The sequence below is a fragment of the Rhododendron vialii genome, chromosome 12a (genome assembly GCF_030253575.1).
Source record: "Rhododendron vialii isolate Sample 1 chromosome 12a, ASM3025357v1".
Taxonomy (NCBI): Eukaryota; Viridiplantae; Streptophyta; class Magnoliopsida; order Ericales; family Ericaceae; genus Rhododendron; species Rhododendron vialii.
In genome coordinates, this window is record NC_080568.1 from 5,418,348 (window position 1) to 5,444,506 (window position 26,159).

Consider the following 26,159-nt stretch of genomic DNA (forward strand, 5'->3'; position numbering starts at 1 on the left):
CTTGGAAACACTCATTCGACCGTGCGTGACACTCTATTGAAATTAGTGTAATTTTTGTGAAGGTTCAAGTAGTTGCTGCCTTATTTTCAGACATTCCAGATTTTGCTAAATTCAGGTTAGAGTTTCATCAATCGACTGTTTTCTATCAAACCGAAGTCTCCCTATCAAGCACGAGCTTGAAATTTTGAACTGAGATTTGGAGGGGCCGCGCGAACGCAGGCCCCCGCTATCACAAATTATGACGTAGGCTCCACCACTTGGGTAGACCTTAGGCGGACACCCCTCCCAAGTGCAATGGAGGTCGTCAACCTAGGCCATGGGCCTTATTGATTGCCCATTGACCCCGTCCAGGTAAGTATGTTGTCCATTGCCCTCTTGCCTTATTGTATACCCCTCCCCAATCTCACTCACTCCTTACACTTTCGATGTGGGACTCTAGGAACTCAGCACAGCCTTTGTTCCCCTGACCCACTCTTCTCAGTTCCTGGTTTCCTACGTCCTAGAGACCTGGAATCACCCAACACCTTTGCTGCCTTTTCTCCATCATCCCAATACAAATCTCTGAATCAGGATTTATAGTGGGTTACAAACAAATAAAAAAGAGAGTTGATTTTGCCTTCTTGGCATATATGTTCAGAGCCAGCTTATGAGAGAAGCCAAGGAAGCCTAAGCTTTGGGCCTCCCCCAAAAAACTAAAAATAGGGCTTCTAAATTTTTAGGATCCCTATATATATTTTAGGCCCAAAAATATTTAGGGTGTGTTTTATTAACTAAAATAAGTATTTTTTTTTTGAATTAAAGGTTTGTAAGAAAATGATTTGTCTCGTACAGCGAAAAATACGTACTTAAAAAATAAGAAACTTAGTAGAACGGGGCCTACTCTAAGTCTTCTCGACACAAAATATGTCCAATTTGATTTTTGTAATAGTAAATCTTTTGTAATGATTTTTTTTTAATTATGAAAATCTCCGTTCACCAACCTTTGTACTATGAAAATTATAGAGTGGGCCTCATTCAAGCGATTCTCTTCCGGCCCCCGAAAATTATGAGCCGACTCTGTGTGACAGTGTTCAATCGTAGAAAAAATTTAACTTGAATTCAAAACAGTTTAAAGACTTCCAACACTACCTTGGGCGTGCATCCTGTCATCAGCAACATTGCTTTGCACTCTTCTATTATCTGTTTTGCATTCTTCTCTTGCGAGTGAGGCGAGTTGAGAAAATCTTTCGTTGATGAAATTAATAGCCGCTTCTGAGCCAGACTTGATCTCCCCGTTACTAGAATCATGGCCTAGTCCTGATGTTCGTTCAACGTAATAATTTGGCAATTGTTCGCCTATTTTTGTCAACTAATTTCAAGAAACGGGAGGCGTTTGAATCCCTCTTTCCTCGTTGGGTTTTTCTTTAATGATCGTCGTAAGGAAACCGACCTAACAATTCAAAAAATATAATCTTGAACCGCAAAAATGATTTAGGCGAACGACATTAATGATAGGGGAATTTAAGCGATTAAAATTGGTGTAACGAGATCCTAGATGAATACATGATATTTGTTGGTCATCGATGTTGATGGAGAAATTAATGGTTACTAACTTACTAGCAGCAACAATAATCTACAACAATTATATGTCAGTTTTGTCTGATTTTTAAAAAAAAAAAACTAATACTTATATGCTACAGTTTAGTTGATGAAAGACAAATTCAACAGTATAGCAGCTACCAAACAAGATTAGTTGAGAAGATTCACAATTTTTATATCCAAGAATTTATGTGCCAAAGACAAAAATGATTTAAAAATGTATTTATGATGTGAACCATATGACAATATCTAGTGTTCAGATAATGTATCTGGTGATTGGAGATGATATTGGTAGACATTGTCAAAAAAATATAAAAAAAATCTCTAGATGTCAATAATGAAGGCGATCTATTCAGTATAAGTTTTTGACATGGTCACGGGCAATTGACTCAACGCTTGTGTAGTTGTACTTAAGTGCAGAGAGGTTGTAAGTTGAACTCCTGTAGGCTGTAGAGAAGATATTGATACTCTCGTTGATGAGTTGGATTGATGCTATGGTAATGCAGCTTCTTCTTAAGTATAGCAAGGAAAAAAATTGTTCAACATGCTGTCACGCCCTAAAAATGAGAAGTGACCAGCTTTATACCGGTCATAAGACCAACCCATGGAACACGCAGCCTAGAATAAAATAATGTCTTCAAAAAATAAATGTTTTTTCATTATTGAACAAAATCCAAGCCATACGAATCTCAACGATGAGCATGGGGCACAACCATCCCATGAACCAACCAATACAAATTTACCACCAATAATACAAAGTGCGGAAGCGATGATTAAAATCCTATTACTAAAATGCAATATCCTATGGAGGTCAAATACAAGAAATCCCCAAGATACCACCAAAGCCCTCGCCTAACTCCCCAACTAGCCTGAAAAAGAAGCTGAAATAAATCCGTTAGCTGACGAGCTCAATGAATGGCAAAACATGTATATTAGAATAAGGTTCTGAAACTGGGATCAAAATAATTTACCATATCAATATAATTTGGCATATGCGGAGAACAACAAAATATAAACCAACCCAATGAATAATTTAACCAATAAGTCTTAATGGTGATCACAATACAATATCCAACCACAATAGGGAACCACGACCAAAACCAAATAGTACCAAGTGCTAGTGAACAAATATCTCAAAATTGGATCTAATATCGAAAGAGTCACCACGAGTAGGCAACCCATGGAACTTTTCCCTAAGAATGATCCGGTCAATAACAACCGTTGAACATTTGTGTCACCGGCCTAATCCGGTCTCTTCCCTAATGGCCAGAGTCACCAGCACACGGGATTAATTTCCCTGGATTTCCAAAATATGTTCCCATCAATATTCACAAAGTTCTCATCAAATGATTATTCGATCAACAAATGGTTTCACCGATAACGCATGCCAATTTAATATAATCAAATATAAACAATATGTGTTTTCAATAGTAAATTTTCCAAAACAACAATTTAAGGGACATGAGAAAGTTCAAAAGTACGTAACATGTTTAACCACTCACTTGGGTCAAAAAAGTAATAAAACTCGAATCATGCAAAACGAGACTATCCCCTTGTAAAAGTAATAATTGGAAAATAGGGGTAATGATTGGAGAGATATAGAGAGAAAAAATTAAAGTAATAATTAAAAATAGGAGTAATGATTGGGAAGAGATAGGAGTAATGATTGAAAACTAAAATGAAAACCGAACAAAGGCAATGAAACTTGAATCACACAAAACGGGACTATCCTCCTGTACAAGTAAAACATTCAAATAACTATAAGTAATTTAAATATATCACCGACAATACAAATTAGGAACACTCTTATTATTCAATTACCCCAACTTAACCCCTTCCTAAATTCCTAGTAATTTAAATATATCACTGACAATACAAACCACCCGTGGCCACCACAAAAATCCACCTACAAACAACCAAGGATTTATTTTGTCTCTAAGAACAACGTCCATGCCGCTACTTTATTCTTCCAAACTACTGTAACAATTTTGTCCGCACATGAATTGAATACAAAGCACATGTTCCTACAACATAAGATCAAAGCCCAAATCCTTTTGGTTCTTTCTACTACGTTTAACATCAAAATTACTAGTACTTCACAAATGCCGAATTCTTTGGCAATTTCCAACCGACTGCAAGTCCAATGCATATCACCGTAAATCGTACCCACCGCACACCGCCAATACAATTCAATGAATCACTCTAAATAATTTTTCCTAATTAAGTATTTGATTCTTCTCGAAAATCTATATAGAGGTCGAAAGAGAATGAAACGGGAGATACCAAATTCACCCCAGAAGAAACCACTTCCGAATTCTTCAACTCCGACTTGGACTGCGCTGGCTCTTTTCTTTTTCCTTTGGAACAATGACTCTAATACTGTACTATAAAAACAAAACCCTCATCAGCTTATGTATAAAAACCGTAAGTATTGCTCTTAGAACCGCCCACTACTCATGTCACACCATAATTAAATTATAGTCATCTGGTTAAACAAAATATCTAAAATTCTAACTGAGGTAAAAAAAATTACTATGGTTAAAAAGCTCATACCCTTCTTGTAGTAGTTATAATAACGACAATTGCACCCGTTGTGTACGCACGCAAAAATAATTAATTGAGATCGACTACACAACACTCAATTATTAAAATAGCAATATAATTAAGTAAACATGCTAGGGCGTAACACATACACTTATAAATTTTTTAAATTAACATAATGACCAGATTTAGCTCGTTCTATGCTAGTTTGCTAAAAATGATGGTGTGGCCCTCGGTTATTTTGGTAATCAACGAATTGTAGTGTCACATGAAAGTGTATATATATAAACTCAAATACACCGTGGTCTAATGTGTGTGAGATCCTAAATCGGCATGTAAGTGTCTTTTAAAAATATCTCAAACTAATAGTAAAATTTTAAAGTCTGAGCTTTAAGAAAGATAGCGTAAAACAAGAATAGATAGTAAGAGCGGAAGGAAGCTCCAACTGAAAATTTTGAAGTAAGATCAACAATGTATGTGAATGGGTGTGCAAGTACGTGCATTTGCATGTGGCTTTAGACAAAAAAATTTTGGACTCTTTGGCTTTCTTCTTAATCCCATCGAATCGAGCTGCTCACGAGCAAGTCAAGGGTCGGCTCGACTCATTTAGTATCAAGCCGAGCACAAACTTTAGGCTTGTATAATAAACTAATTGAATTCAACACTTTAAAGCTTGACTTGTTTGTATAGGTTTAGCTTATTTACAAAGAGACTCATTTAAAAAAAAAACCCGAGCTCAAATCTTTAAAAACTTGACTTATTTACAAACCAGCCAAACTCGAATGGTTACATGCCTCGGCTCGAGTTTGCACACCTAAACCCCCATGGACAACCACCATCCGACTTCTTCCTCCTCCTCCTCCTCCCTCTCTCTCTCAGGGGAGTAAACGAGCTGAGATGAGTCAAGCTTCATAGTATTCGAGCTCGACTTGGTTGTAAGTGAGTCGAGTCCGGCTAATTTATGCAACGAACATATTTAAATGCACCCAGTCTATACACCCAAAATTTGAGCAGAACGGTTCGTTTGCAGCAGAACACCCCCTCGTTCTCTCTCATCAAGGAGTCAGAACCCTTAATCGACAATGACATAAACAAAAGTCCTTTTACTTAAGGGAAATGATACACCCACCGAAGCAATCCCCACCGCACCACCCACCGCACGTCGCCGGGCCCACTCCGGCCAATCCGAACCGTCCAAAAATTTTATAAAAAAAAAAACCTAGTGGGCCTACGCTAGAATCAACGGCATCCGACGTGTGTAGGTGCTCGATCCAAACTTTCATTTTTAACGGCTCGGATCATCTGATTTTTGAAAGTTCAGATCGAGCACCTACACACTTCGGATGCCGTTGATTCTAGCGAAAGCTCACTCGGTTTTTTTTTAAAGAATTTTTGGACGGTTTGGATTGGCCGGAGTGGGCCCGGCGACGTGCGGTGGTGGTGCGGTGGGGGTTGCTTCGGTGGGTGTATCATTCCCCTTTACGTAACCACCTGCACCGATCTTCAATTTATTAACTCCGCACCGTACGATTCCCCATTTCCGGGTTTTTTTTTTACCGCTTCGGTTTACGCTTCAATCTCTCTCTCTCTCTCTCTCAGATCTCCACTCTCCATTCATTCATCAGTCCTCTTCGATTGATCTGTCTCCCTGTACATATAACAATTCAAAAAACCCAACATTTTCAGGTATATTTTTTTCGTATAAATTCCATGTATAAGATGTTGCAAAAATGCCTTTGTTTCTGTTTGATATACGGCGTGCTGTTGGATTTGCAGGATCTAGTTCAGTTCTTTGCTTTGAACCTGAGTCAATCCACTACCTTTTGAGGTAATTTACGGGAAAATATGTGCATATTGGTCATTGGAGTATTTTTTTTCTGTTTGTGGAGTCATTTCTCACTTTTCTGCGTGTAATTATTGTTGGGCTTGTGAAGCCTGATTTGATTTGGGTTGCGCTTCGCCGACTGTTTGGGTTCAACCCGCCCGGTCAGGTCGCGGGGGCCAGGAGATAGTCATAGCGCCCTCAAAACCTAGGCGGGGTATTGGGTATTCAGTAATTGGTTATGTAAACCTTTGTTTATAAACATCTGTTATATGCGGCAGCCGATGTAATTTACCCAAAAAAAAACTTGTACTCTTTGCATTCAATACATAGTGAAAACTGGTATGAGTCGTGGATGTACGCACAGTTGGGGAACCACGTAAAAATCTCAGAGTCTTACGTTCTTGTTTTGTATGGTTGTCTCTCTTCTTCGTTTTTCTCTCTACATTTAAAGAATGACATTTTTGTTGGTAAGTGCAAGTTTGGAACTGTTTATTTAATAGTTCCGTCATTTTGGAGAAAATTGTTTATGTTTTATTGATTTTTCTAGATGAAGTATTCAAAATGTCAACAATGGTTTTGTATGTATAAACCGAGGCATAACTCCTCAAGGTTGTGTTTGATTGGCCAGATATATATTGGTTGAATTACAAACCCTTGGAAAGTCATCTCTGGCGTTTGGATGCAATAAAAAATTGAGAGACTAAATATCTGTTGGACAACTAACCCTGTATAAGAAACTGGGATGAGGGTATTGCTAGCCCCTCAGTATTAATTTAGTGGGACTGTTCATCTACCCCCATACATGATGCGGGTCATGCCAATAAAAAATGGCATGAATCATTTGAGTTCTCAAATTTGAACTCAATATCCTCGACGTAGAAGTCATTGTTAATAAAAGGCAGCTATGATGGATCTTGTATTGTATGCCTTTGGGTATTGGTTGTAATGAAACTTGAGGAGATTCCATGTTGAGTGTGTGTGGTTTGGCGATATAAAGGCCTCAGTATTTCATGCATTGCCAGCTTGTGATACTTCAGAATCTGACTTCTCATCGTCTTACAGGTGGACTTTTGCTGTTCATTTTATTTGCACTTTTCAGAAGCAATACGATCTGCAGTCAGTTTGATTTGTCTATTGGAAAATGTTGGGAGGCAACAACAATGATGCCGTGCTTCCCTTTTTCCTTGACGAGAACCGTTTGCAGTACCCTGCTAATGCAACAAATCAATTACAGTTATTTGGAAATTGTGAGTTTCCTGTTCAGTCAGTTAGAATTTCTGAATCTTGAACTTTGCAAGTTGTCTCCAGTGATTGTATCTGTCCTTTTGTGACATTGAATGCTGATGTTGGATTCATATTGGCCTTTAAGTTAGTGGCGTATCTTAGATGCATTTATGTTTTTGTTCTTGTATGCTACTATCACACAAGGGAGTGTATTTTGCTTACCTTTTACCTATTGTGGATTTTACTCTTCTGTTCTAACAGAAGTTGTTTACTTCTGTTGGTTCTTGATCATAGAAACTTCCTAAGCTTGGACCATTTGAGGGTTGCTTCTAGTAGTGCTAACAGATGGCGGTGAATCTGTTACTTAGTTGATTATTCCTTCACAATGTGTTCAGCCTGCTCTTCATGGTTTTTACTTGATTAGACTACCCATTGGAGTGAATGTCAGGGAAAATTGCAGCATGAAATATTCTTATTTTCCTTAGATATACCTTTCCCTGCTTATTTATGCTAATAACTCCCACCGCTGCTGAAAATTGACCTCGGTATCAGTTACGTCGTCTGCTTGAAAAACTCATTGTAGTTTTTATTAATAAACAGCTTTTCCTAGGTCTTGACAATGTGTTGTTGGAGCTGTTTTGTAAAATCTGGTTTTGACTTTGCTCATCTCGTTGGCTATCTTATAGTTGGACTAATTCTGTAACCATTTTGCAATTTTGCTACCGTACCAGTGGGATGTAACGTTGATTTAGTAAACTATTTTGGAAATGAGCATATCGCCACTCTCGGGCCTAATAAACGAAGCAGGGCAGCAGAAAATATTTCAAGCCAACAGCATTTCGATATTTCCCTAAATTACAATGCGTGTCTTGATGGCTCTGATCGGTCGGCAAGCATACCAAACCAAAATCCTGTATCAACTGGGTTAAGGCTGTCTTATGATGATGATGAACGCAACTCCTCTGTTACTTCTGGGAGTGGCAGTATGACTGGGGCACCGCCAACAATTTTGTCTCTCGGTGACTTAAGGACTGAACTTGACCGGCAGAAAAAAGAGCTCGATCGGTACATTAAGGTTCAGGTATGTTGACTGCTGTCCTCGTATTTGGAACTATGAGGCAAAATTGAGCACTAAAAGTAGTAGTTACTATGATGGGTTTTTATGTTGCTTTCGTATCTTGACTTGTATATAAAAATATATATACTTGTGGAAACAGGAAGAAAATCTGGTGAAGGGGTTAAGAGACATTGAGCAGAGACACACAGCATCGTTCCTGACTGCCTTAGAAAAAGGCGTTAGTCAGAAATTACGCGAGAAAGATCTACGGATAGAGACCATAAACCAGAAGAACAGGGAACTGCTTGAGAGAATAAATCAAGTGGCCACAGAAGCCCAGAACTGGCAATACACAGCCAAGTACAACGAGTCCGTGGTTAATCTCCTAAAAAACAACCTCCAGCAGGCAATGTCACTGGGTCCCGACCAAGGCAGGGAAGGATTTGGAGACAATGAGATTGATGATGCTGCTTCCTACATTGCCCCGAGCAACTATTTTTGCATTTCGGTTCCACCCGCGAAGGTTGGTTCCTTGATATGCAGAGCATGTAAGTATAAGGAGGTGTCCATCATGTTAATGCCTTGTAGGCACTTGTGTTTGTGCAAGGATTGTGATGGGTTAACAATTGTTTGTCCTATATGCCAGATGGTAAAAACGGCTAGTGTTCAGGTGTACCTGTCCTGAATTATTCATCAGATTACGTGACTCAGAAGAGGGCTGGATGATGTGAATCACTTGTCAAGTTAAAACTGATCGCGCTCATGGCAATTTATTCTTGTCGAGAATGTACACGCTGCCTCTTTTGCTTCCTTTCAAGGTGTTCATTTGCATGTGTATCTACGGTTAAAAGGTTTCCATATACCTTTACGATCGATCCTTGTGATTTATTAATCACAAGTTGATTCTTGTTATCTAATGACGCATGGTGAATTTGATGAGAGAACAAAGAGGTAGCCAAGTCGCGAGGCTTTCCTTTTACCAGGATGAAGTTTCGGGTTCGGCTTGGGGTTCCATTCTTCTGCCCTGAATTGTTTTATGACAAGTTTTTGGGCATACAAGAATTGTGTGAATATATATGTTTGTGCCCCAAATGTCTATGTAACGTGTTGCTGCTAGTTTCTAGTGAACACGCATTATACCTTGTTTGGCAAGCATTCTTTACAAGTTGACAAATGATTCAACAGACGGTTGAGGTTTGAAGACTTAGGGCCCGTTTTGTGTCCACAATTTCAGACCCAGTATATGACAATAAGTAGTAAGATGAATAACCAAACAGGCTCTTACTTGTCATCCATCCTACAAAATGACAAGCATACGTTCTCTTGCTTAGCCAGATGGCTTTACTCATGGGACAAGGAAACTGAAAGATTTGGCAAGATATACAACACTCAACCTTGGGATTTGGCCCAATGGTTGTGTAGCAATCCATTGAAGCATTTTAGGGTTCGACTCCTAGGAACAAGAGATTGGCCTCATAATACTCTCTAACTTGTCCCGTAGGGGTGGTGTTCACTCTTCGGGTCGAACCCACCCCCCCCCCCCCCCCCCCCCCCCCCCCCTCTCTAAGATCTCCTTGTAAGCGGGTTAAGCTAGCCATCCTCTTCCTCCCAGTCAAACGCAACCAGTTACCTATCGGCCCACTACAAGTACGCAACTAACATCCTTTCATATGGCAAAAGAAAAGAGAGAGAGCTTCACATTTCCAATGCAGATGCCATTTGTGAAAGTAAAATGGATCTGTTATTTCCGTGAACTGAAGATGCTAGGGTTAGATATTTCATAAGGGCTTTCGGTTGCTGAAGTGAACCTGAAGTAACAAAGCAGACTTTTGCTGAGAAAAAAAAAAAAAAAAAAAAACTTTGGATTTATACCAGTACCTGGTCAGAGAGGAAGAGGAAAATATAGATCTCAACTCAACAAAGTCGATTCAAACGGTACACTAAACATTTTAACCCTGTTTATGATACATACTTATTTACAATGTGGAGTAGGCCACAAAACAATGGTAAGAATTTCAATATAAACAAGATTCAAAATTCAACATAATCAGACAGGTTAACTGGCAGTTAAAATTTCCATTTTGTCAAATGCAAAACGTCTCATAAAGCAGAGCTGGAGAAGAAAAAGAACTTGTAGACAACAGTAATCCTCTCCTGTCGAAGTTAATTAGATTCGGCGTCTATTGTCCACTCGTGGCTTCTTTGAAGGACCTGTTTCTATATTTTGCGTGCTTGATTGTATCTAAAACACGGAAAAAGAAGAAAATAATTAAAACCCACATAATTTTAATTTTTTTTGGAAGAAAAGAAGAAAACTACGTATGAGTGATTTAGTTACCTTATTAAGCTTATCCCTGACGAATTGGGCCGTCTGATTCATTGATTGGGTTGGGAAATAATCCTGCAATGTTCCGGCAAAACCGAAAAAGGATTAGACCGTGAAACGTGGATAGTAAGCGACCTTTTTCCAAATCTACGCATGAGAAGGTTAACCAAGGTCAATAACTAACATCGCCAAACTAACATGAATCATTCCTGGACAGCTCATTCCTAGAGGCCAAGACAATACAAGAACAGAAAAACTGATGTCACCACCGAATTACGTTTTGGAACGCATGTCCCGCGATATGGTACACTTACGTTCCAAAACAGTGAATCTAGCAAATATTGCCAAAGCAATCTCAAAGTTTTTCCTCTACAAACTCGAGAGATCGGAGCTTTAGCAAGACAAATTATGAAAAATGACTGTCATAGTGTTCTACATGACAATAAAGCTTTATTTTATTAGATGTTTATCTCTTGAAAAAAGGAACGATACAGAAAAAGGAATGATCCAATAACGTAGTCCATAGAAGCCTACATCCACTGTGCCACTATTTAGGACATGTGGTGTACCATGCTTCCATTCCTGTTCGTCGTACCGAAAGCATCTGAGTTCCAGGTAACATGACCATCCCAGGGAACCTATTGTATTGGTTATTGCAAGGAGTGAAGGTTACAAATGAAAAACGAGAAACATCTACGAATCCACTCGTCTAAAGATTTGAACACAACTTAACTACTCCTTTGAGTGGGGTAGAAAAGCACCGGCTTGTGGGGATGAAGCAGTTTAATTGGTACTTAAAAATAGTGCCAAACCTTGTCAGAAGTAACCCTGGTCATGGAAGAAGAATCTGCATTGTGAGAAATATGCTGAAACTCTCCAGTGTTCCTGCGATAAGGAAAGAAAACCGTCTCTCATACAACGATAGAATCTCCAGGAGGCTTTAATCAGAGAACACCTACAAATTTGACTATACAGCAGACTACCTTTGGTTAGTGTTTATTGATTGGGAAATGTGTTCTGTCTGTGGTGTTGACGCACCTCGGATATGAGCCGTAGACCCATTGGATCTTCCAGCTGAAATCATTGAGATATTGGCATGGCTGAAACAATTAGGACTAGTTTTCAAATCAAAGACCAAATAAGGAAATTAGGATGGTGTAAAATAAACAAAGAACCTTACGGCTCAATCGTGCTAGAACTTCCTTTCTCCGGCCGTCTAATTTCTCTTTTGTGTCTGATAGGCTCTCATATTGAGGGGCATATGAGACCTGTAATCGATTCCCCAGGAAAACAAACTCGTCCAATTTCCTTTTTGCAAACCTACAACCATAGAATTAAAGATTCAAACATGCCAAAGTCCTCTATGAACATGAAACCCAAACTTAAGCAATCTATAAACAGTGGAGCATCATAATGGCAACAATTTTAGGCACCTGGCATTGTTTACTTGACGAAATTTTACCCAATATACATCTGTAAATGGTTCACAATCTTCATAATCCATTGGTTTGCATCTGAAGAAGGAAAATGCAGAAATGACCGTAAGTTACCAACTTACCAAGTACAATATGGCAAAAAAAATCAAATATTGGGCTCTCAATTCACACTACTTTACAAATCTCTATAGGGCTTGTTAATCACGACGGAGTATGTGATCCCAAACGGACTAATCCCATGGGTCTAAGATTGAGGTGATTACCAAGGACGATATGGCAATCACATTGAATATTGGGTTCTCAATAGTCAATTCTCACTACTTGATCTTAAAAAATGAAATAAAAATGTCACTAGTATACAAATCTCTCGGGCATGTTAACCACGAGGAAGTATGTAATCCCAAGATTTCCATTGGGTGACTAATCCCACAGGACAAATAGTGGGGGTGATTAGCATTAGCAATACCTTAGCTCCATTACCCGTTTGATTGGAGTCATTGGACTAATAGTGACACGTTATATGATCCATAGGACAATATTTCTCGAGCAACTCAAGATTAAACGAGCTGAGCTTGAGCTCTCAATTATTTGGACTCGACTAGGCTAGACTAGTTTTGAACAAGCTGAGCTCTAACACTACAAGGCTCAGCTTGGCTCAGAGCATTTGCAGCCCTACCTGGTACTTTGTAGGATAGGTTGTAGTACACAATGAATACGTAACACATCAACTAATTGTCGCGTTCAAACGGTCCCATAGAAATAAAAATTTGCAATCCAAACGAAATCCTAGTTAGGTCAATCAAATAAACCCTAGAAGCATAATACACCATACAACTGTGTGTGCTTATGTGCTTGATTGTGGGAGAGAGACGAGAAATTACTCTTCAATATCCCCATAAGACCCGAATAATCTCGACAACTCATCACCACATCCTAAAGCCGGAACGTTCTTCACGATCAAGTACCTGTCATAACCACGCGAAATTCGACTGAGCTACTTGCTACTTAGGGTTTTCTAACAAGAATGGAACACAATTCCATAATTCCAAACAAGAAGCAGAAATTCAAAAGAAAAAAAAAGTCATAACTTCCGAAACTGCGTAAAAAAATTAGCCCGCACCGATTGCGAGAAAGGTGTGATAACAAAGGAGGATTACTTTCTCACCAAGTCTCACCATTGTCATGAGGTTCGGTGAGAAAAGAAAAAGGAACCACTCGAAAAATTATCATTGTTATACACTTCTCTCCATTATGAGTACTGATTTGGTAAGAACCTCTAATCCTTTCTTCACTTTTTTCTTATCAAATCCCTCAAATCCAAAGGAGCTGTGAGGGTTTAGTTGGTACCAATCTATTCACGTAATTGAATAAGTACCTATAGATATAAACTGCAAATAGGTTTGTCTATTCATATGCAAACACACACGCACAGAGAGAGAGAGAGAGAGAGAGAGAGAGAGAGAGAGAGAGAGAGAAACTTGGATTCGTCGCAAACTGTGTAGACGCGAATCGCAGGGGGTTCGTCTTTGTACCGAGGCATGTCGGACTGAGTTAAATCGAACGGAACTTAACTGAGTCTTTCGGTTGAATCAAGAACTGAGGAAACCAGGAAGACGACGTACTACTGACGTAGGTTAACATCATGGGCCGTAATTTGGGCCTTGTTTTGTGGGCTTTGTTTTCCATCCTAGGTGGGTAAGATCTTTGAGACCTTCTTTCTGAGCTATAAGTTGTTACCACAATTTTTTAGTTTTGTTTTTATTCAAAATTTTTTTTACGTATGTTAGTTTTGCACCAAATTTTTATGAATTATGAGTTTGTCTTGACGAGAGGAATCGAAAAAGTAAGAAATTATGCCTTTTATACAAGTATTTAGTGAAATACTTAGCAAAAAAAATATTTAGTGAAATATCCAAGAAAAAGCCCGAAAAGCTTATATGAAGAAAATTTAGAGCAATGACAGGAAGAAAATTTTAAAGAGCTCTTCATACAATTGCATAAAGAGCCCTTCATGCATATGGGTTCACATCCATGATCCATCTAATGATTTCCGACACAGTTGCATCGATCCGGAGCAGTGTCCGAAAGGTGTGCTCCTAAACTTTTTCAAAAGTTTAATAGTAGCATATGGGTTCACATCCATCAAGAGCCCTTCATGCATATGGGTTCACATCCATCTAATGATCTAAGTCGCTCACATTGCAGGCGTCAATGTGTTTATCATCCATGCAAAGACTTCATCGGGTATTGGTGTCCATATCAGCGAAGCATACTCTGAAAGTCTGACTTCTTATTTCTTTCTGATATGCCTGATTCGACTAAGGGTCTGTTTGATAAAACTGAAAACTGAAATTGAATGCTGAAAAATTAAGTGCTGAATGCTGAATTTTTTAAGCTGAAAAACTATTTGGTAAACATATTAAGTACTGAATTAAAAAACGATAAATTAATTTTTGTTCCGATTCTCTCTTAATTTACTAATGGTCACAATGTACTTATAATAATGGTGGAATGGTGATTGTGGTGGTGGTGGTGTGTTGGTGGTGATGGAGTGGTGGCGGCAGTGGTGGTGTTGGAGTGCTGACGATAGTGGTGTAATGGTGGTGGTGGAGTGATGGTGATGTAACGATGGTGGCGGCGGCGGTGGAGTGATGGTGTACTGGTGACAGTGAGTGGTGTAGGTGGAGTGATAGTTGTGCAATGGTGGCATTGTGGTGGTGGCGGCGGCGACGGTGTGGTAGTGGTGGTGGCAGTGTGGTAATGGTGGTGGTGGTGGTGATGGAGCGATAGGGGAGTGGTGGTGGTGGTGGTGGTATGGTGATTAAATGCAGGTACACAAGAATTCAGCTAGAATTAAGTAGCTCAAAGCTACTTATTTTTTTTTCAACTTTTTAGTCTACATTTTAAGTAGCACTTAATTTGTTAAGCAATGTATAATGTTGTTATCAAACTTACTGAATCACTTATTACTTAATTGATTCAATTTTAAGTGCTGAATTTAGGTTATCAAAAAAACCCTAAGTCTGTATCGATGTGTTGTGTCCCATCAACCAGAGTCGTCTCCATGTTCGTGACTATTCCTCAAGCAGGGCAGGTGATAAGTCACCGGAGGGTTTGTGTGACTTTCAGCATTGACGATACATACAAGCGTAGCTACAAAATGGACGACTCGAATCATCAAACAAAATTGTGGTGGTCCTATTTAGGTCACATGCGCGATGAGCATACTCTTTGTTATTGCATAATAACAGTATGAAAGGACCCAGAGACGGAGGGAGGTGTGGGCATATGGGGGCCAAGGCCCCCGCGCGGTTTCGGGTTTTTTTTTTTTTTTTGTAAATATTTTTGTTTTGTTTTGGTGAGAACATCTAGGTATTGTATTTTGTATTGGATATTATTTAGACATAAAAATGTGTTCGTTTTTTGTCCCAAAACCCAATTTCTCTCTCTGTGCACGGTCTCCCATAAATTTTTCCTTCAATTATTGATCTCATTTCTTTTTCTATCTCTCTCTACTTACTACCCAAAAAAACATCCCTTAAAATTTAAACCAAACAAACTATTAGATTCCCGAACCTTCAAATTTCAAAATCGTGTTCATAGGTTGGCCCTCGTGTTTACAAGATCTTGGTTCCGTCCCTGAAAGGACCTCTTTGATGATGGTAGAATGCTTGGCCTGCTTTGAGTAAATTGGAATGATGTTAATTGTTCCCACTATGTATGATGGCTTTTCCCCTCCTCCATCCGCAGGAAACTTCTCATTCATACTGCAACCATCTTAGTATTTACCCTGACAATCGCATTGAGATTTCTTGGGAGATTGCCCAAAAAAGAAAACTTTTGATTTGCTACATCTAACACCCAACGAGGGTTGTCTTCACTGGCCAGGGGTTCGCTCCCACTTTGAAGGTGTGAGTTTGATTCTCGGGGGTAAGCCAAACAATTGGGATCAAGGTGAAAGTCCACATGGATAGCCTCATGGGCGTGTCTAGTAGTCTCCCCTCCTAGCTGTTTCTAACCGTTTTTCGTGATGTTGGTTTCCTGCGGCAAGCCCTAAGTGTATCAGTCTCATCCCATTTGGGTGTGGGGATACCGTAAAACAAAAAAAAATGCTATCCAACAAAATCAGAACCCAGATCACAAAAGAGAACTTTCACCACCCCCATGTCAGTGGATTGGACCACATGCAGGCAGCAGGTGGAGGAGTAAAGCGTAAGGACTCGCGAGAAATCATTCTTACACTTCAAGTGTTGGCTTGTAGAAAATACGAAAATACTAGAATACTTTCAAGTCAAGCCATATGTATCCCACAAAAACATTCATCTTCATGACTAGTCTATGTATATAAAATAATACTCCTACCTGATGTCTTGAGTTTGAATTATTTAAATGAAGCAACCTTATCGAGCCACCAATAGCAATAAAAACATGGAAAAAATCTTATGTGTTTCGTTCGTAGGTTTGCTGATCATAGGGGCTCAGGGAGCTGCAGAAACGTTGTCGGACGACATTGCTGTTCTTCGAGAGCTTGAAAGCTTGGATGTAGAAGAAGGAGATGATGTAGAGCTTTTCGACAACCCGTCGTTGACGAGTGAAAAGGGTAGCAAGGTTCTTGTGAATGTAGATGGTTTTGGAGCTGTGGGAGATGGAGTTTCTGATGATACCCAGGTGATTCATTGGCCGGCCTGTTTTATTATCACATCTTATTTGATTTTTGTGTCTGAATATTGACACAATGGCCCTCACATATATCTGGTGAAGCTACAGTTAAATTTGCATGAAAACTCTCCTAGGGCTCAAAATTTGCATGAAAATTGCCAATGGCCGGTTTGTTTGACGGGACTAATAGGAAGGAGATATATAACTACATTGGATATGTAATCGTATTGGACTGACACTGATGACTTTATTGATAGTATATCCACATAGTTCATCTCGATACTCATATCTGGTCAAACAAACGGGCCCTCGGTCTATAACTCCAGGACAAGTTGTAGCGGCATTTCATGCCTACAAACAATGAACTGATCAACAAGAATTGGAACCTCAACATTCCAATTGGCAGTCTATTTTAAGTACTATTTGACAGATTTGTTGAATCAAATTAATTCGTACCTCCATTGAGTTTTCCCTTCTTTGCGTGCCTTGTTATTGTTACCAGGCCTTCGGGAAGGCATGGAAGCTGGCTTGCAACACATCAAATTCAGTTTTCTTGGTTCCCAAAGGACGCCGTTACCTAGTCAATGCCACAAGATTCCGGGGGCCTTGTTCTAACAACTTTATAGTCCAGGTAGTCTCCAACACTATTTTCACCTTCCCCTCGAAGACGAGAAGGCTGTGTCTTGGGATTTCATTGCAGATTATATCGGAACCCCTGTGTCCGCCACTGGTCATGTCTGATGAGTTATTCTTTTTGCTGTTATACCTGTTGGGTACAGATCGAAGGAACGATTGTAGCGCCAGATGAGCCAAAAAACTGGGATCCGAAAAACCCGCGAATTTGGCTTGATTTTTTCAATCTGACTGGTGTCCTTTTCCAAGGGGGTGGAGTTATTGATGGCTCAGGAAGCAAATGGTGGGCAGCATCATGCAAAAGGAACAAGTCAAATGTAATGGTTTTTTTTTTCCTAGACTACTCGTGTATGTGAAATCAATAAGCAAATCTCATCTGTTCCTCCTCTGAGTTTCTTCTTTTTATCCCTTTTTTTGTTCTTAATTGACAGCCTTGCGTAGGCGCGCCAACCGTAAGTTTCTCCCCCTTGGTTTTCTTGAATCTAATACTAGAACAAGTCATCCAATGGTTACATGAGGAATTACTAGTAAGTGAAGTTCATTCTTGTTATTCTCTTTCACACTGGAAGTTATATGAGGAGTTTATTGCAGGCATTTACCATAGATTCGAGTTCAGCTATTAAGGTGAAAGGCCTTACTATCCAAAACAGCCAACAGATGCATTTCATCGTTTCCCGTTCTCGATCTGTTCGCTTGTCTGATGTACAAATTTCTGCTCCAGGCGACAGCCCGAACACAGATGGAATCCATATAACTGCATCAACAAACGTACTTCTTGAGAACTGTAAAATTGGAACAGGTTCCCCAACCCCACCCTCTATGTTCTCATTTCATAGGACAAAATAAATTCATGTGTACCTACACAAGTTCCATCCTTTTTCTCACTTATCGGAGGGTGACTGAACACATAGCCTGGCGGTTTTTTATTCATTTTGTGTAGGGGACGATTGCATTTCAATTGTCAGTGGTAGCTCAAATATCAAGATGAAGACAATCTATTGTGGACCTGGTCACGGAATCAGGTACGAATGTATGATCTAGCCTGGTGGTTTGCCATTCGTTGTTCAGGGTGGATAAAGAATTATGAGTTCATAAAATTCGAGGTTGGTCTTACTGAATCTTTTGGTGTATAATTCTCGTGTTCTAGCATAGGAAGCCTTGGGAAGGGCAACTCTACAGACATGGTAACGAAGGTGGACTTGGATACAGCATTCCTCAAGGACACTACCAATGGCCTCAGGATTAAGACTTGGCAGGTAATGCCCGCGCTCTATAATCAAAAAGTTTCATTTAAACTGATGGCATTGCAACCTAAGTTTGGCATATTTTGTTTCTTTTTCGGGGGTACCTGAGATAGAACTTGCTCTGCAAACCATCTAGTAGACTTTGAAATTACTGAAAACGATTACTTAAACATCGTTTTGAATCCCACGCACGTGTGCTACAGAATGAATTCGTATGGCAGAGCTAATTAATCTTCAAGTGCATTCTTTTGGCCATTGGATGATATGCTTTTAACCAGATTTATATATCATCAACCAAATATAGGTCATGAAGAGAACATTTCTTGCTGATCCCTCTCCATAGAACGGTTTACTCTTGATAAGATCATCCGATATACTTAAAATGTTTCTAACATATAGACTATTTTCTCTTTCTGATCGTATGGTGTAGGGAGGATCCGGTTACGTTCATTCTGTGCGTTACCAGAATGTGAGGATGGAGAATGTTTCATATCCCATTATCATAGACCAATTCTACTGTGATTCCCCAACTACTTGTCAAAACCAGGTAAAACCTTCATGTTCAAACATCTGAGTCCCGAAGACTCACAATTCCCAACTATTTCATAAACGCAAGCGAAATAATCGGATAACATGTGCAGAATATTTACATCAACTACATTTTTTTTGGGTTTTTCAGACATCGGCTCTGGAAATAAGTAAAATCTTGTATCGGAACATAAGTGGGACATCGAAGACTGAAATTGCCATGAAATTCGCATGCAGTGACACAGTTCCATGCAAACAATTAATCCTGAACAACATCTACTTGGAGAAGAAAGATGCCATGGTTAAGACACACTGCAACTCTGTCACGGGCTTTTGGTACGGATACGTGTGGCCTCTGGCTGAATGCCTAACTTCCTCTGACAAAGACTCGATAATCAAGCAGACCGAAGAGGTTGATCTCGCGGCACAGAGTAGAGAGAACCTCATTCACACTGAGCTCTGACTTGTCTCCCTCTAGGAGGTTAATGCTAAATTATTTTCATTACTCAGAACAGAAGCATTGACTAGAAATTTTTTCATGAATAGAGTCGAACGATACCTTCGTTTGCAGATCATAATATGAACAAAAGGACCACATAGAACAATTTTATGCAATACACTGGACAAGAATTTGTAGATATGATCTACTAGAATATGGGTTTTTGTTGATTTGGAGTACACGTTTTGCTTCTAAAATCAATCTTACAAGAATGATGCCGTTTAAATTTTAAGTTGTTTCTTGTTATGCATTGGCTTTACCAATACACATAGAAAAAGTGTACTCAATTGTAATGCCATCTCTGTGTTGCTATCATCATCTAGGCACCAAATGCTAGCCAAGTCTTGTAGAGGTAAACTTGAAGTTTCCTTTCCCATCCATCATTTGCAAGGCATCTTATTTGCTGGCCAAGCTAGACATGGTAGACATGGAAAGAAGGTGTCACAATACATCACATTTAATTCAAAAAATAATTATGTATTTGAAAAATAAGCACTTATTTTAGCTAGTGGAACAAACATAAGTATAATATATACCTTTAGTAAAAACAAAAATATATTTCAAAGTAGTCTGATATTGACTGTATTAACCGTACTCAAAGAGAAAAATAAATTTAAAAGTAGTCAAGTATTGACTATAGACTAGTACAGATCAATATTTGAGCTGGAGTAAAATTAGAGATGTAGGGTACCAGATTTGATCAATACCGGAGTAAGTACTAGCTGGTCCTGACCGGTACGGTACGAGATTCAAAACCTTGAAACAAGGTCCATACTAATACGAGGTGGTGGAAAGCATACATCAGCAAACATCATCCCAGATCTAGGTGTGGAAATAATGTGCCATGGCAAGTCTAGCTCAGGCAAATGATGTCTCAGACTTAATTGAAATGCACATCAAAAAGTGTACGTAAACAAAATTGCACTCGCTGTTAGATTTCTTAGAGGGTTTCAAGCTAAAACCAATTGGCAATATGTGGAGTAACCTCTAAAATATATTAACCAAGCTTGAGTGGCTTAAATAAGCGATGTGGGGTAAGTCTAATACTCCCCCTCACGTGCAGTCTATGACAGACCAGGAGACCAGCGATTAACTCGGGATAGAGATGACTGCTTGCACGATTCCTAGACCTAAAATAATGGGTTGCCCCAAGCGTAGGGCTGAGACCGATGTAGCACAATACCCGGTAAGACCGGAGTCGAATCCACTAAGGACGGTGAAGTGTGTGCTGTGGAATCTCGGGTTGTAGAATTTAAATTAGCTCTTAGGTAGCCACCCTTTGTCGATTTGATTGAGATTAATTAATACTAACAGATAACTTGCTCAAATAATTAAAGAGAGAGGCAAGGTCGTAGGGAATCCGGCGCTCGCTACCCAATCAGAATCTGCTCGCTTTTCAAGGTTCTAAAAACGGTTAAATTTAGGGAGAATTGAAAACTCCAAAGGATGCGAATCCTAAGGTTGCCAGCCCCGTACACAGCGGCGAACAGGTTTTGGTCCCCCGTTCCCGCTCACATGAGTCCTGACAATGCCTCGGATCGTCCAACGGACGCAGTTTTCACCAACTAAATTTATTAAATTAAATTAATGCACGAAAAAGTTGCGAGACGAATCCTAATTGGGTCACGGCGCGCCTTTACCCAGCGACCAAACCTCAGAAAAACTACTCACTCATTATAAAAAATAAAAGGAATAAAACTCTAGAATTAATCATGCTTTTAAACGAGATAAAAAAATAAATAAATAAACAAAAGATAACAACTAATTGAATACCGACGAACAACTTTAATAAAGAACAGAAATCAATACGAATTATCGGAGTGCGAAGATCTGAACAAAACTTTAAATAACTTAAAAGAAAGAAAACTCGAAAGAAATTAAATAGTATTCAAACCGAAGAACTGTAACCCCCGCTGCTCTTGATCTCTGCCGGTCTCGGCTTTTTTTCTGTTTTGTACTGTGGGAAGAAATCCTCCAACGGCGGCAGCAGCAGCTTCCGTTCTTTCTTTTTTTTTCGTCTCCAGAAAAAGATACCCTAAACAATAAAACCCCTCCTCCTTTTATACTCCATATATACTCCGTAATAGTTATCCTGTGTAAAAAGTTGAAAAGCCCTCTTTACTATTCTTCTCTTGGCCCACTGTAACAAAGACAATATACGTGTGCCTTTTTTTTCTATTGGACCCACAAGTCTAACTTTCTTTATGCAAATACACTGTGATTTCCTATACCAAATCATCAGCCAATGGATTGCCATGGCAGAGTCAATTACGTGGATGGCACTGGTCATGTGTTGCAAAGCCTTAGTCATGCTTGAACCAAACCATTTATTCTTAATTCCCGATCAGAGCTCAGGACAATCGTTGGGAATTAATTTGTTCACTGGTTATGCTTCTGCACCAAATAAAATTGAACTTTGTGCTTTAGCTGCAAATATTATCCATCGGCTTCGAGAGTCCTGAAACACAATTAACAGATATCAAAACCCAAATAGCGCGCTAAACAGACAAAACAAGTCTAAGTTAGGGAGCGTAAATAGGCATATTTACGCACCTATCACACCCCCCAACTTACACTTTGCTAGTCCCGAGCAAAGAAAGTAAAAATAAATAAATTCTAACTATGTCACTTTCGTAGGACTCACGATTGCACTTAGCATGTGCAACAAGCCTTTTAAACCCCTAGGCGATCCCCAGAGGACGAGTGGAGTCTCGTGAGGGTTTACAGCAATGAACACCCGCAAACATTGTGAATACTTTTCACATGAACCCCAAAAACCTGTAAGACGGCTTAATGATATTTCAAGCAAAGAATATGAAGCCATCGCGATGAGATAATGGGCATAAACAGTTCTAGATACTATCAAGTCAGAAAAATAAGTCATGGCACCTATACTCAGCGTGTGTGAACAAGGGCTTCGGTTACTAGTGAAAAATAATCAAAAATTCTCTCCGGACCGAGTCTCGACTTCAAATCTCACCGTGTCATGCACTCAACAAATGAAATCACTCGAATCAAGGTGCATATTACTCTCAATATGTGCAGTCGGAAATATGTAACTGAAAGCAAAATGCTCTGCACAAGTTGACACAAAAAGAAAGCTCTACAAAGTGGATACACGATCTCATGAACGGAATGCCAAGTATTGAAAACTCTTTCTATCCACCAATTCACAGCCCATTGCCCCTAGGATCAAATAGGACTTTCATTCTGGTTATAACGTTAGGTAAGAGAAAGTATTTCAAGGTTAGGGTAAAACATTCAAGTGTCTGAGAATAAACTAACCACAACTCACATAGGACAAATATAATGATGCGTTCCCTCTTTCTTTCTTTATTTTTTTTTTCTTTTTTTCTTTTTCTCTTTTCAACTTCACCATATTTCTCTCCCTAACTCTTTAATACAATCCCACATTAAGAACAAGTGTTTCTTCTTCTACAATAATTTTGGTGTGTCCTCCCTTTTTGTCTTTCTCTCTCTTTTTTCTTTTGAATGGGAAAGATCACCAACAATCAAAGTTCAATTTACAATTCCACTCATCCCCCTCTCAATAATTCACCTTCACATTATTAACTAACCATTCTCAAGACACAATATAGATGGTGGAGCTCAACAAGAAAAATGCTGTATGCATGAGGCTCAAATTGGTTCATAAGTGATAAACGTGTGAATGAAGAAACGAACCGGCTCAAAATAGCAAAGATGGCCTATAATCCTCTCCAATGGGCAACACAACCACGCAACTTTCCAAACCCAAGAGATAAGTAGGCAATTTAAAATATTTCCAACACTCGACGACAAAAATAATGAGATCGATCAACAACGAATTTGCTCTTTTGTGACAAACAAGAGTTTATTTGACACCACTCCAAGAAAAGATAAGGCTCTAAACTCACATGGGCATAAGTCTCCACTAAACTAACCATCGAGAATAATCAAGTCACAGCTCACAAGCAACCAAAGCCCAAACAGACGTGAAGTGCAAATGTGCTAAAAATGAATACCATGACAAACTCTTCACGACAAGCTAGCAAAAAGAACTACAATGCCACCACAATATAATCAAACAATGACTATCACATCTCCAACTCAATCAATAAAGAGCCAATCTCAACCACTTTCAGTCTCATGCAAAAAGAATTCCATCTATTTTTTATTTTTTAATTTTGTCAAATGAAGAACAAAGTGATCCCTCCCCCCAACTTGAACTATGCAATGTCCTCATTGAAAGAATGAAAAATAAAAATAGGACATAAGCATAAAGAGAGGATAGATATCACCTCGAAAAAGAAGGGCTAAGCAGAGTAAACTATAGATAGAGGGAGACCCCCCAACTTGGATCGAACAACCTGCAAAAATGTTAGCCTCCAAGACAGCAAGAAAAATAACTAAAAGAAATAAACAAGGCAAGAAATAAAATAAAAGACACAAAATTAAACCATCCACTTTCTTCACGCGAAAGACACGGGTACTACTTTTCTCCCTGGCCAAAGACTGTGTTTCCCTATTTGTTGGAAGGACAGTATGCATAGGATTCAACGATATCTTGAGAAGTAGTGCCATCATCTAATAGGCTGTCACTCCCTCTGGGGCTTCCAGATTCCTTACCCACCACTCCGTTTGTGAAGCAATCTCCACAGAGTTTGGACATTAAAGTCAGATGGTTCAGACAGAATTCTCGCTGCTAACTACGCGCCTGCCGTCAGACCCAACCTCCTAAGTACTACATACATAGCTTTGACCAGGTGGCTATACCAGACCATTATGCTAATTTTTTTTCCTTTTCCAATTTCCACTTTTTTTTTTTTTGGATTTAAAAGCTTAACAAGAAATAAAAGAACAAGTATACAGATATTGTGCCCAAAACCCAAGTCAATGATGGGTACCCCTATCGCTAGGAGCCGGGTCCACTTCTTAGTGAAGAGAGTGGTACGCAAAAGCTACCCGTCAGGATATAGCCCAACGGCTACACAACAGGGTCATCCGAATAAACATGATCGACCAAAACCTCATCAGGTTCACCTATTTCCACATATTCCAAAAATGGTTTTAGACGTTGCCCATTAACCTTGGAAATATTACCATTCTTAGGGTCACAAACATCTACCGACCCATTCGGATAAACTTTATGCACAACGTAGGGACCGTCCCACCGGGACCTCAACTTACCAGGAAACAAATGAAGGCGCGAGTTATACAGTAACACTTTCTGACCAACACTAAAAGTTTTGCGCTGAATATTTCTATCATGATATGCCTTAACCTTAGCCTTATAAATACTCGCACTCTCATACGCGTCATTCCTAATTTCCTCAAGCTCACACAATTGGAGCTTTCTATGGGCACCCGCCTCAGGTAAACGCGCATTTAGCGTCTTAATTGCCCAATAGGCCTTATGCTCCATCTCAACGGGCAAGTGGCAGGCCTTACCATAAACGAGCCGGTAGGGTGAAGCACCTAACACGGTCTTGTAAGCAGTGCGGTAGGCCCACAAGGCATCAGTCAACCGAAGTGACCAATCCTTCCTATTCGGGTTCACGGTCTTCTCTAGAATCCCCTTAATCTCACGATTTGCTAGCTCAGCCTGACCGTTGGTTTGAGGGTGATAGGCAGTAGACACCTTGTGAGAGATGCCATACTTACTCATTAATGCCCCAAAAGACCTATTGCAAAAATGTGTGCCCTGATCAGAGATAATGGCACGTGGCATGCCAAATCTTGACAAAATGTTAGTTCGCAAGAACTCTAGCACGACCTTAGAATCGCTGGTCTTAGTGGGAATTGCCTCAACCCACTTGGAAACGTAATCCACCGCCAGGAGGATGTACTCATAACCGTATGACCCTGGAAACGGGCCCATGAAATCAATGCCCGAACAATCGAAGACCTCTATCACAAAAATGTTCTGGAGGGGCATCATATTCCGCGAGCCAATTTTACCTAATTTCTGACACCGGTCACACGACTTACAAAAAATATACGCATCCTTAAATAGACTCGGCCAATAGAAACCACACTCACTGACCTTGGCGGCGGTCTTCTTTGCGGAGAAATGACCTCCGCACGCCTCGGTGTGACAAAACTCTAAAACTCCCCTTTGATCAGCGTCGGGGACACACCGGCGCAAAAGTTGGTCCGCGCAATACTTGAACACATATGGATCATCGTAGATATATTGCCGGACCTCTCTCAAAAATCGCTGCTTTTCAGCTGTGGACCAATGGGGTGGAATTTGCCCAGTCACCAAATAATTGGCGATATCTGCAAACCATGGGCACACATTAGCAGCGAACAACTGCTCGTCAGGGAAAGAATCCACAATGGGGAGATGAGAGGTGGGGTCCTCAAACTTCAGACGAGACAGGTGGTCGGCCACTATATTCTCAACCCCTTTCTTATCCTTAATCACAAGGTGGAATTCTTGCAGCAAAAGAATCCATCGGATAAGGCGAGCCTTCGCATCCTGCTTGGTCATCAGATACTTCAAGGCCGCATGATCGGTATACACCACAATCTGCGAACCCACCAAGTAGGACCGGAACTTGTCTAAGGCAAACACCACCGCGAGCAATTCCTTCTCGGTAGTGGTGTAGTTCATCTGTGCCTCAT

General features: G+C 39.8%; 4 protein-coding genes and 1 non-coding gene across 9 annotated transcripts in view; 2 read left to right on the forward strand and 3 right to left on the reverse strand.

The window, feature by feature from the left end:
• LOC131310236 (ATP-citrate synthase alpha chain protein 1) overlaps positions 1–11,494 on the reverse strand; it is a 46,627-nt gene extending 35,133 nt beyond the window's left edge. Inside the window, exon 1 of the mRNA XM_058337153.1 lies at positions 11,484–11,494. The gene's annotated coding sequence lies outside the window, so the exon portion shown is untranslated. The remainder of the gene's footprint in view (positions 1–11,483) is intronic.
• On the reverse strand, positions 199–359 carry LOC131312215 (U1 spliceosomal RNA). Its single transcript, XR_009195784.1, has one exon. It is a non-coding gene; the product is annotated as a U1 spliceosomal RNA (small nuclear RNA).
• LOC131310238 (E3 ubiquitin-protein ligase BOI-like) lies at positions 5,652–9,036 on the forward strand. Of its 2 annotated transcripts, none has more exons than XM_058337156.1 (5): positions 5,652–5,805; positions 5,896–5,947; positions 7,044–7,191; positions 7,894–8,249; positions 8,386–9,036. In XM_058337156.1, exons 3-5 carry the CDS (start codon positions 7,086–7,088, stop codon positions 8,908–8,910), a joined length of 987 nt encoding a protein of 328 aa, XP_058193139.1. In that variant the 5' UTR covers positions 5,652–5,805; positions 5,896–5,947; positions 7,044–7,085; the 3' UTR covers positions 8,911–9,036. The 2 variants fall into 2 exon arrangements, with proteins under 2 accessions (XP_058193139.1, XP_058193138.1); XM_058337155.1 differs by having other exon boundaries at positions 5,653–5,805; positions 7,007–7,191.
• LOC131310241 (uncharacterized) lies at positions 10,116–13,624 on the reverse strand. Of its 2 annotated transcripts, XM_058337161.1 has the most exons (8): positions 13,466–13,624; positions 12,869–12,952; positions 11,985–12,065; positions 11,732–11,871; positions 11,535–11,625; positions 11,364–11,436; positions 10,564–10,626; positions 10,116–10,467 (listed from the first exon to the last, which is right to left on the reverse strand). In XM_058337161.1, the coding sequence occupies exons 1-8, from the start codon at positions 13,525–13,527 to the stop codon at positions 10,393–10,395; spliced, it is 669 nt and encodes a 222-aa protein (XP_058193144.1). In that variant the 5' UTR covers positions 13,528–13,624; the 3' UTR covers positions 10,116–10,392. The 2 variants fall into 2 exon arrangements, with proteins under 2 accessions (XP_058193144.1, XP_058193145.1); XM_058337162.1 differs by lacking the exon at positions 12,869–12,952 and having other exon boundaries at positions 13,466–13,608.
• Positions 13,542–19,796, forward strand: LOC131310235 (probable polygalacturonase At1g80170). 3 transcript variants are annotated; one of them, XM_058337151.1, is made up of 10 exons: positions 13,542–13,678; positions 16,447–16,655; positions 17,149–17,277; positions 17,426–17,596; positions 17,711–17,731; positions 17,871–18,078; positions 18,220–18,301; positions 18,427–18,535; positions 18,954–19,070; positions 19,203–19,796. In XM_058337151.1, exons 1-10 carry the CDS (start codon positions 13,630–13,632, stop codon positions 19,512–19,514), a joined length of 1,407 nt encoding a protein of 468 aa, XP_058193134.1. In that variant the 5' UTR covers positions 13,542–13,629; the 3' UTR covers positions 19,515–19,796. The 3 variants fall into 3 exon arrangements, with proteins under 3 accessions (XP_058193134.1, XP_058193135.1, XP_058193133.1); XM_058337152.1 differs by lacking the exon at positions 13,542–13,678 and having other exon boundaries at positions 16,132–16,655; positions 17,711–17,810; positions 18,001–18,078; XM_058337150.1 differs by lacking the exon at positions 13,542–13,678 and having other exon boundaries at positions 16,261–16,655.
• Positions 19,797–26,159: the final 6,363 nt, after the last annotated feature.